The 11699-nt window shown below is 36.1% G+C and overlaps 1 protein-coding gene across 2 annotated transcripts; it reads right to left on the bottom strand.

Annotated features, from left to right (window-relative positions):
* Positions 1-929: 929 nt before the first annotated feature.
* LOC112706303 (tubulin alpha-4 chain) lies at positions 930-3092 on the bottom strand. 2 transcript variants are annotated; one of them, XM_072200776.1, is made up of 5 exons: positions 2621-3089; positions 2284-2518; positions 1818-2188; positions 1256-1714; positions 930-1170 (listed from the first exon to the last, which is right to left on the bottom strand). In XM_072200776.1, exons 1-5 carry the CDS (start codon positions 2711-2713, stop codon positions 964-966), a joined length of 1365 nt encoding a protein of 454 aa, XP_072056877.1. In that variant the 5' UTR covers positions 2714-3089; the 3' UTR covers positions 930-963. The 2 variants fall into 2 exon arrangements, with proteins under 2 accessions (XP_072056877.1, XP_025613337.1); XM_025757552.3 differs by having other exon boundaries at positions 930-1714; positions 2621-3092.
* Between the last annotated feature and the right edge of the window lie 8607 nt (positions 3093-11699).

The following is an 11699-nucleotide window of genomic DNA, read 5'->3' as shown; positions in this document are numbered from 1 at the left end:
TTGGCAAGGGAGCTACAAGTGAGTCACCTCATGTTTTTCTATTAATGAATTTTTCTATTAGTGGAGCTTTGATCACATCTTAGCACTTTGAGACATGTTTTTAAATTATGATTTAATTTGTCTTATCATTTCACTAAATTTTCAATTAAATTTTTATATTTTTTTAATTAAATTCTCTTATATTATTTTTAGTTTTGTAATTAGTTTTATTTTATGTTAAATATCTTAAAATTAATAGAATATTTTTTTAAGAAAAAATATAAAAGTTTAACAATTTTATTAAATTTTAGTATAATCAGTAAAAGAAAAATGAGTAATCTCACATCATTTGATGAAATCTCACACCATTAAAAACATCATTAATATCTATTTAAAATCTAATTAGATTTTTAGTTATTAAAGTATTTTTTACGCTAAAAATAACTTAATTAAAATTAAAAATAATATAAGAATCCAATTTGAAAAGAATGGTAAAAGTTGACTAATTAAACCTTTAAAATTATTTAAAATAATTCGAATATATTTTTAATTGTTTATCCAAAATGTGAATGAATAAATTTTAAACTATGCATTAATACAAAACAACTAAAAAAGCCAAAAACTCTGATTACTCACTCATACATCTCGACCGTTACTGGCTGCTTGCTGCTAATCTCTATCTTAAGCGGTATCATACCCAAGTTATGTCGCTGTCACTGGCACCTAATCTACAGCAGTGCCGTGTATAAGTAAATATATCAGTAATTATCGGACAGGAGAAACTCAGCATTTTTGCTACTAAGGAAGAGTTTGGTGATACACTATAATTTTGCTATATAATATTGCACCTTTTATGTTACGTTATTCGCTAAATTCATCTATCTGGTTTTGAATCATTAAAGGCAACGCGTGGTGGATTAGTAAAAATTATAATAGTGCAAAACTGCAAATATAAAACCAAAAGTGGATTAAAACATTGTGCTATTAAGGTAGAAGCACAAATATGTTTTCACAGCAAAGCATCAAAAAACTAAAATGTCCAATAGAAAACAAGAAACACATCATCATGGCTGGCTGTCTAATAGTCTTCCTCTCCTTCACCTTCCTCACCCTCACCAGACTCCGCACCAACCTCCTCGTAATCCTTCTCAAGAGCAGCAAGGTCCTCACGAGCCTCAGAGAACTCACCCTCTTCCATGCCCTCACCCACATACCAGTGGACGAAAGCACGCTTAGCATACATGAGATCAAACTTGTGGTCAATCCTTGAGAACACCTCAGCAACACTGGTGGAGTTGGAGATCATGCACACAGCCCTCTGCACCTTGGCAAGGTCACCGCCGGGAACAACTGTCGGTGGCTGGTAGTTGATACCGCACTTGAAACCAGTTGGGCACCAGTCCACAAATTGGATTGTGCGCTTGGTCTTGATGGTGGCCACAGCAGCATTCACATCCTTGGGCACCACGTCACCACGGTACATCAGGCAGCAGGCCATGTACTTGCCATGGCGAGGGTCGCACTTCGCCATCATGGAGGACGGCTCGAATGCGCTGTTGGTGATCTCAGCAACGGAGAGCTGCTCATGATAGGCCTTCTCAGCAGAAATAACAGGTGCATAGGATGAAAGCATGAAATGGATCCTTGGGTATGGAACCAAGTTAGTTTGGAACTCAGTCACATCAACGTTCAGTGCACCATCAAACCTCAAAGAGGCAGTGAGGGATGAAATCACCTGCAAATAGCAATGTTTTTATGCATCTTCATATCCAACTTTTTTTTTCAAACAAAGTTGAATCAACTCAAATTATTAAATTGTAATTCTTAACAAATTTTACCTGAGAGACGAGGCGGTTGAGGTTGGTGTAGGTGGGGCGTTCAATGTCAAGGGAGCGCCTGCAGATGTCATAGATGGCTTCATTGTCCAGAAGCACGGCGACATCAGTGTGTTCAAGGAGGGAGTGAGTGGAAAGGACACTGTTATAGGGCTCAACAACAGAGGTAGAAACCTGGGGAGATGGGTAAACAGTGAACCCAAGCTTAGATTTCTTTCCATAATCAACAGAAAGACGCTCCAAGAGAAGGGAACCAAGACCGGAACCGGTTCCACCACCAACTGCATTGAACACCAAGAACCCTTGGAGCCCGGTGCAGTTATCAGCAAGCTTCCTGATCCTATCAAGGCAGAGATCAACGATCTCCTTCCCAACTGTAACCACCAAACGCACCGTTTCAATCAAAATAGGAAATGATAATCAAAATCGGAAGTGGATATTATATTAGGGATTGAAATGAAGAAATTACTGGTATAATGGCCACGAGCAAAATTGTTGGCAGCGTCTTCTTTGCCGCTGATGAGTTGCTCGGGGTGGAAGAGTTGGCGGTAGGCTCCGGTCCTCACCTCGTCGATCACGGTGGGCTCAAGATCGACGAAGACGGCGCGTGGCACGTGCTTTCCGGCGCCAGTCTCACTGAAGAAGGTGTTGAAGGCATCGTCTCCTCCACCAACGGTTTTGTCACTCGGCATCTGTCCATCGGGCTGAACCAAAAGAGGAAAAACACAGATTTCAACAACCCTAGATCTGAAAAAACCAACCAATTCGAAGGAAAATAAGAATAATAAATCCCTAATTTCAGGTACCTGAATGCCATGTTCGAGGCAGTAAAGCTCCCAGCAGGCGTTTCCGACCTGGATACCGGCCTGACCAATGTGGATCGAAATGCACTCTCTCATTTTCTCGGGAAAATTGGAAAGGGAAAATAAACCCTAAGATGGAAAATTGAAAAGAGAGAAAAATAAAAAAAGAGAAGTTTCTGGGGGCGTTTATTAAGACGCCTTTGTCACAGATTGAAATGGTGAGTTGCTAAATGTTTTAGTTTGTTGTTTAAATAAGCGCCAGCGTCAAGGGGTGGAAAAGAGAGAAAAAGGCTTGGTGCCTAAATTTGAAATGTGCGGTTAAAAATTAACTAGGGTTACGTTGACCATGGTTAAAAACGGGAAGAGCTTTTGTATTATTTGGATGGTTGCGGTTATGGCCCAGTGTTCCAGGCTGGATGCTACTAACTAACCGTTGAGTTTAGCCAATTTGAATTTTGATTTTGATTCCGTTGTTACTTGTTGCCCCATAATTCCCGGATTTAAACAAGATGGAAATAATAGAAAATAAAGGATAAGGACAAGTCACCCAAAAAAAAAGGATAAGGACAACATTTTAAGAACTTTTTATAATAAAATGTGATTTTGTAAATTATTTATTTAATTAATGTAATTTTAAGATTAAATTATACTATAATAATATATCAAAACTATTAAAATTAAATTTATAATCAATTATCAATAATAACAATCAGTCAATCAGTCACCAAAAAAAAAAATCAGTCAATCACTAATTTTTTACGGAATTTTATCGTACTGAGAGATTTTTTATTTCTAATATTGGACCGAAATTGGTATAACATATTAAAATGGTCAAAAATGTGTAATTTACTATAATAAATAATATGAAAATCAATTTTATCAGAATGTATAAAATGAAAAATAGATACTAAAATGCATTTTTTCCATAATCTATGTAAACTGTGACAGGGGTCCTGTGGGTTATGAATACACATAATCCGCTATAGGGGTGTCGCGATTTATGTGCAACGAGAAATGAGCATAAACCACGATAAGGGTGTTGCGGTTTATGTGTGGGCATAAAATGTGCATAAACCACGAGAGGGGTGTAGCGGTTTATGCGTTAGTATACAATTTATATAAATATAAAACAAAGTGTGAGGTTAACAAAAAACATACATTACATACACCTAATTCAATGGAAACAAACAAAGTACAAACACATATAATACAAAAGTACATGGTAAATCCGACATACATAGGTATCATCAATAAAAACATAAAATAGTAAGCTACGACTCCTGCTTGTCCTCATCTTCGTCGTCAGAGTCATGTCCAAATGCACCCAGGAAATGCGATCCTATACCACATCGAGCGGCCCGTATCACTCTGGCGGGCCTCTAGCATTGCTGTGCTGGAGGATCGACCGGCATGCCTACGCCATTGCAGATGCAGGCGTCCCTCTCATGCCCAACCAACTGTCATACGGACTGCCAGCAGGCTCATTCAGGTCTACATGTAGCTGGGGCTGGAATCCATGAGGGTCAGACATCTGCGGCTGGTACCGCTGCATATCATCCATATCTGGGTGGTACCCTTGCGCAACGTCCATCTGGGGCTGGGTCTCAGGCAACTGATCCTGTGGGGTTTGCTGCTGAAAATGCGAAGGGTCGTCATCCCGGATGAGATCTGCAAAGTCGAAATAGAACTGTGAACTCCCAACCTCGTGGTCCATATCCATCGTGAAAGTCGGACCTGCCAAGTCATCATACATCTAGCCATGGATGTCATGGTATATCTGGGAGCTCGAAACATGTGTAAGAGGAATCTCCTGGGTCTCCGCCCCCTGCATGCTCAGGGGTCTATCATCAGGACCAGCAGATGTGTCCCCTGATGAACCATCCTGACGCTGAGGATGGCCACGCCGGATACGGTGATCGGCATGTCCGACTCCGTCGCCATCGGATCTATCATCCTGAATCATGTCATCCAGCCATCGCCACTCCTGGTCTGTAGCCCGAGTACCAACGCGTCATCGCCGCTCGACGTGCATGTTATCTAGCACGTCTGGCATGGGAATCCTAGAAGGAGCCTGTGATGACCCTCTCTGAACAACATCCTATGAGATCTCCTCGGCCCTAGGATCGGCAATCAAGGAATCTGGCGACAGAAACTTATGGGCCACTTTGTACCACCATCGCAGAAAGTCTACGGATGGCCCGGGATCAGGTAGCCGGGGGATACTCAGGACAGCATCGACCCTGTTCTGCCAACTAAGGTGCCATACCTGGTAGTAGCTCAGGAACCATCTGTCCCCACCCCCTCCCATCCTTGGCATGGAGCCAATCAATATTCGAGGCCGGCTCAAACTCGTGCTGAACATCACCCTGCTGTGGCAGCACCCTATCCACCTAGTGCCACTCAATGACGGCGAAGTATATCAAATAAGTACATGTACGCCATAACCAACTGTGCTCCTCTGTGAGAATTTCTGGATGAACAATAGCCATTACGTCAAGCGAAGCATAAGGCTCCCAAACAATTTACAGATGTTGACAGAATATATTAATTAGTCCATTAACTAACAAATATATAGTTAAGTACTACATAAAAATTGAATCAAAATGAATAAACTTACATCTTGATCGCCTAATCGGTTCAACGCTAGGCGACACTGGACGACTCTCTCCTCCTTGCGGTCGGATGAAGGCAAGTAGGTGGCCTACTTGAACGAAAAAGATGTTATACAAAGTTAACATGTAGTACCATAATTAAAAAAAGTTATAGTTCAAGCCTAACTGTACAAATATGTATACCTAGATGCCAATGGAAAGAAATATGTGTCGAATCCCCGCGGCCTGAGGCTAGAAAACCGCCAGAAAATTCATGACTGCAGTAGTTACAGGAGGCCTGCCAAGCTCGTCACGTTTCTGTTGGCCACCCAACACATGCAACGATATAGCCAGGCCAACGCTGTCGACCCCCAGTTATAACTGCCCATATCATCAAGCCTCGCCACAAAGGGCAACTACCGTATATGAACCCGGTTTCTACTCTTGTCAATGAACAACTGAGTGGAAAGCAACATCATAATATAAGTCCGTGCATATATGCGTACAATCCTGTCATGCAAAGGCATGTTCTGCTGCCTCTGGACACTATATATACACCTAGTCGGCTAGAGCATGTGACAGAAGAAACCACACATATAAAAAATCCAACAGTAATTTATAGTCATCTATCACAAACATTACAATTTTAAAGTTTAAACTGGTAAGATACAGTTCCTATTTTCTAATCACAAAATTTAATGAAAGACATAAACGATTAAAATAATAATTTAAATACTACATTTTATGATTTAAAATAATAATTTAAATCTAAATTTAAATACATTAACTAACAATAACGAAACTAAAAATAACCAAACTAACCTCTTCGTTTATGCTCCCAAAAACGTGCGTAACGCCGTTGAGCCTGTATAGACTGCGTGTCTCCGCCATGGTCCCGACTCTGATCTCAACTCAACTCAACCACTTTTTTCTCTTTTCCTATCTCTAGAAAAAAATTTTCTCCAGCACAAATGTAATCCGCGAGACCCCTTCGGCGTATTTATACTAACGCATAAACCGCTACACCCCTCTTGCAGTTTATGCACATTTTACGCCCACACGTAAACCGTGATGACACCCCTATAGCGGATTACATGTATTCGTAAACCGTAGGACCCCTGTCGCAATTTACATAGATTATGAAAAAAATACATTTTAGTATCCATTTTTCATTTTGTACATTTTAATAAAATTGGTTTTCATATTATTTATTATAATAAATTGCCCTGGAGATTTTTTATAGCTACAGAAAAACATTATCATCGTTTTTCATCCACTATTTTAAAAATATGCCTTCAAACAAAACATCAATGACATTTTTTTTGCGTAAATTTAAAAAATAATAAACATACAATACGATCGCTAACATTTTATACATAGTGAAATTTAAAAAATAATTTTAATACAATCCATCAACACCGTTTTATTTTTTTAATTAAAAAATTTTCACTCACTCACAAAACGTAGAGCGTTTTGTTCTTTTTAAAAAATTAAAATAGACCCATAACAAAATAAAACACAATACCACTAAAATATCTTCAAATATCTCATACAAGTTTATAATATAAAAAAATGAGCCCGTGATGAGATCTATTCTTAAATTTTTTTAGTTTTTATTTTCTTTGTTTAGTTAATATTTTAGAATTAGTTTTATTATCCTTTAACATCAATATTAATATGATTATTATCATCGTCGTCATTATCACCATCATTCCAAGAGATGAGTTTTTGAATTTTAAATAATTGTGTATATATGAAATAAAATTATTTTAAATTTTACTTGTATTATAAATAATTGATAAATGAGACTAGTCATACTTTATAAAGATGATTTTACATTGGTATAGAACTAATTAAATTTTGTCACATTATATAAAATTTAAAATAAATTAAAATTAAAATTAAATATTTGAATGATAAATATTATATTTAATTTCAAATCATTATTTATGATTCATTAACATTAAATAATGTCATTTCATCAAATATATAGTATTAAAATTAGAGTAAATTCCTATAATAATTCTTAAGGTTTTCATAAAATTATGCGATTTGATCGTCGAAGTTCTAATTTGTGGTGTCAATGTTACCTCATTTACTTTATCACTCAAACTATGAACCTCCCTTCGATATTTCACCACAAATTCGTTCACAATCTACTTGAATTATTTCATTTCCACCATCTTAACTTTGTCTAAAACTTATCTTTCTTTTCACATAACTCCTCAAACTCATTCACCTCATTTTGAATAAACCTAAAATACCAAAAAAAAAAATCAATTCCAATTCTAATTTCAGAAGAGTAATTAAGAGAGGTGGCATTAACTTAAAAAGTTAGGAGAAGAAATCGTATTTGACTTCAAAATTGTGGATTTAAGAAGTGAGAGAAAATTCTGAGAAGCAATTTTGTGATCAAGAAGGAAGCATCTCTACTTGGTGACTTTGGGGTTGGCGAGCTTGAAAGCCAAAATGTGAGACTTATTTGCTTGCAACTCTTTCTATGCCTGTAACAAACAAAAGCTTGATTACATTGAGTGTTTTTTGATGCATAGAAAATATTCGAAGTTTCAAATAAGAATGGTGGAGTCGTTCCTGAAATGTGGATGGAAGCACCATTGTTGCTTGCTTCAAAGAGAGATAACAAGAAAGAAGTTTAATAAAAAAAGAAAAAGAAACAGATGAAAAGGAGAAAGAAGAAGAAGGTAAGGTTCGCAAGATTTGGGAGAGATTAAAAAATATTAGGGTTAAATAGAGACGCAGGAATCAAATTGGATTTAATTTATAATTTTACCACCTAAACTAGTCGTTGCACACTCCAGCGTGGCACAAAATAACCATATCAGTATTAAAATAGTTAAGTTATTACTGAAAAGATGCTCGAAAATCATTATGATATCCGAAACTCAATCTAAGAAATTACTATAATAAAATTAAAATTTTGAGAACTAAATTAAATAGTCACATAAATCTCAAAAATTACTACGAAAATTTATTCGCTAAATCTGTAACAATCTCGTTTTATCCAAGTTCAGTATAAAAAAAATGTGTTACGTCATTTATGATATGAGGAATAATTCAACCCAAAAAAAAGTAAGCACCAACATAATACAAAATTTTCAATCTCAAAAGATTTTTATAATACCATTAAAATTTTAGAAAACCTTTTTATGCAATCAACTAATCTTAAGGAGTACCTTAAGGTTTAACTCGTATCTTATATGGACTCAAAATAAAATTAATCCGAAACAGCTCTTCCACCTGAATGACGATGATATATGCTGCATGAAATGTATGGTTGGCAAAATAATGGGCCCCAAATTTTGGTGGCACATAATATCTTGTCATTGGCTGGTAGGCTATCCAGTACCAACACATTCCAATGTTTCCATTGCGGGGCCCTAAGACCCTCATTGTCTCACCCACGAAGAAATCTTCAAACAAACAAACAAATGCAAGGTTTTAATTTTTAAACGCTTAAAACCTTTGTTTTAAATGGTAAAATTAGTTTTTAAAAGATCATTTGTTAATCATATAAGTTCTTTTATTATTTTTTTTTAATAACAGGGTCAAAAAATTTTTTAACGTGACATTACGATATATATTTAAAAATTATAATGGACTATTAATATAATAAATTTATTAAATTAGATTAAATTAAAATTTAATTAAAAGAGATCTTAAAAGTATTTGAATCTTTCAATTTAGAATTAATTTGATTTAATTTCATAAACTTATCATATTAGCAATCAATTAAAATTATTAGCAAAGTTACAAGAACCGAAAATCGATCAATAAACTAATAAAATAACTAATTTAATAGTTCAATAGTTCAATCAGAATTTAACCAGAGTTCAATCGATTTAGCTAAATATAAAATAAAATTATTAAAAATTTATTTTAAATCGTTCCATCTTCATCATACAACCAACAACACAATCAAAAATAGTTTTAAATAAATTAACTCATCAAATCCATAACACCACAATCAAAAAATTAACTCCAGCAAAAAAATTAACCATCAAAAAAAATGATTCCAAAAAGTTTAACAAAATACCACCATCAACACAGTCATTTAACAAACAGAATAGCATCAACAAAAATAATATGAAATCAATCATCAAAATTTATTCTAGTTTCATATAAAATTAAATAAAAAAACATAACAAAATAATCAAAAACTCATTATTCGAATATTTCAGGTTTAAAATCATAAAAAATAGAAATTTAAAATCATAAAAATAAAAAAAATGAACAAGCATGAGCTTATCGGCAGCGAAGGAGGAACCAAACATATGGCAACAGAGGAACGAAACAGAGGGCGAGGAAGGAACGAAACCCGCAAGAGAGAAACAAATCTGACAGCGAGGGAGGAAAGGTTAGACAGAGACGAGGATCGAGCAAACTGACCAACAAGGGAGGAATCAAACTGATTGGGCTTGAAGAGGAGACGACGTTAACGTAGAGAAGACAGCCACAAGCTTCGATCTGTAAGTCCAGAGCAATGACGTAGAGGAGAAGAACTTCGATCTGACCTTCTGTCTATCACTGTCGACGGCAACATGCTTGAGGAGAAGAGTTCCGCGACCGCAAGGCTAGGCACTGGCTACAGCTACTGATTGGGCACGAAGTCAGGGAGAGAGAGGTATTCAGAGTTAGTCTAGTTTGGCTAAACAACTTAATTAAGCTACTTTTGAAAAAATAACTCAAACAATAAATGACTATATTAAAAGTAGCTTATAAATAAGTTATTTTGTATTTGAGTTTTTAGTTCTAAAAATACTTATTTTATAGAAATATGATAAAAAGTAGTAGCATTATGAGAGAAGTTATTTTTTTAACTTCTCTATAAGCTCCTAAATAGCTTCTTAGAAAGCTACAATTTGGTTTTGAAAATTGCATCAGACATTAATACTACTATTTTTCATAAGTCAAAAGCTCAAAAAAGTTACTTCTAAAGTTTTCCAAACGGGCGTGGGTTAGGGTAATTACTTTTGCTTGTGAAAAAGAGCGCCTGCGAAAGGGGGGATTGGGATTTGGGAGCGTTTCTTTCTTTTTTTCCCCCAAAACTGAAACAAGCCCGTTTTGGGAAAGGGGGAGATTTTTTTTTTAATATGAACCGGTTAACCTTCTAAAATTTCGGCCGATTCTGACGGTTCACCAATTAACTGTTGGTTCGGCCGGTTTTTTCAGCATTTTTTGCAAACTGGTTCGCTACATCAACCGAATCGATCAGAGAATCGATTTCTGGTTAATCCAGTTGAACTGGCCGGTTTGGTTCGATTTTCAGAACATTAATTATTAGGTGTGTATTATAATATTACTTAACGTGCCGCATTAGCAAATTTTGACGTTATCGACAAAAGAAGTGGCGGAATGTAGTGATGTCAAAACCGCTTCCCGTTTCTCACAATGATGTATAGGATTCTGATTCTTCTTAATCCATTTTGGTCCTTAATTGTATAGCACTTTGTTCCTCTTTTATTAAAACTTAATTCTTTGTTGATCTTCAAACTTTAATCAAATTGAATTACACTTTTGATGATTTTGTGGATGTCTGCAGGTGGTTGAGTGCTCCAGTTCTGGTACAATGTCCTTACTTCTGCTGCCTTGGCTGCTTTATAGGCGAGGAGATTCCCATTTCTGGGAGTCCAAGTTAACCCCTTTTCTGGTAATTGCTCCATTAGCATATCAATGTCTTGAAGAATTGCTGAAAATTTTCTTATTGAACCCTTGGATTTAATTGCTTGCATGAGTTTCAAATTATCAGATTCTATTAGAGTCTTTCCCATCTGGATATTATTAACTATGACTATTACTTGTCTAATTGTTGTTGCTTCTGTTTTGATGCTTGAATTTGCTTGAATTTTTTCTGTGAAGCCTAACACAATTCTTCCTCTGTTATCCCTGACTACCACAGACATTGCACCAGAACCCTTTTCTTTCCTGAATGTTGCATCGACATTTGCCTTTATCCATCCAAATACATGGATACAATTTAAGTACGAAAGAATCTTGGAGAGCTATTGTCTGAACTATGGTATTATCGGTCATAACAAAAAGGAGTACAAAAAACCAACAGCAATGTCAATCTAGAACCTAGAGGAACCAAGGTATTCGACTGGTTTGAGAGTGCCACAAGCAAGAGCGTTGAAGTGCAAAGAGTATAAGGTAAGCAGAGAAGAGAGTAGCTCAGGGTAGAACCAGATAGAGGTGGCGCATGAAGAACATGATTGGAGGAATGGAGGTGAGTCAACACAAGAAATAGCAGAGAGTAAAGTTGGTAGTGCATAGAAAAAAGAATGGGGAATAAAAGAGGACATTATAGACGAAGCTCCTAGAAGATCTGGCAAAGAAGATCATAGATATGTGGAAAAGGGGAAGAATATCCTAGAAGATCTGCTTGTCAAAGAAATTAAATCAGAAGAAGTGGACAGAGATGCTAGGGAATGTGAAAAGGGGAATAAAGATATTAAGTGCAGCAAAAGGATCTG

The sequence above is a fragment of the Arachis hypogaea genome, chromosome 8, assembly GCF_003086295.3.
Source record: "Arachis hypogaea cultivar Tifrunner chromosome 8, arahy.Tifrunner.gnm2.J5K5, whole genome shotgun sequence".
Classification (NCBI taxonomy): domain Eukaryota; kingdom Viridiplantae; phylum Streptophyta; class Magnoliopsida; order Fabales; family Fabaceae; genus Arachis; species Arachis hypogaea.
Note: the sequence above shows the minus strand (reverse complement) of the source record. Positions and strands in the feature narration are given on the sequence as shown.

Bases quoted from the DNA above. Each gene is read 5' to 3' on its own strand.
- LOC112706303 (XM_072200776.1), bottom strand. From the start codon at position 2,713: ATGAGAGAGTGCATTTCGATCCACATTGGTCAGGCCGGTATCCAGGTC. The intron at 2,189-2,283 runs GTAATTTCTTCA...TGGTGGTTACAG, and splicing joins TGCTCGTGGCCATTATACCA to TTGGGAAGGAGATCGTTGAT. The intron at 1,171-1,255 runs GTGTTCTCAAGG...AGGGCATGGAAG, and splicing joins ACTCCACCAGTGTTGCTGAG to AGGGTGAGTTCTCTGAGGCT.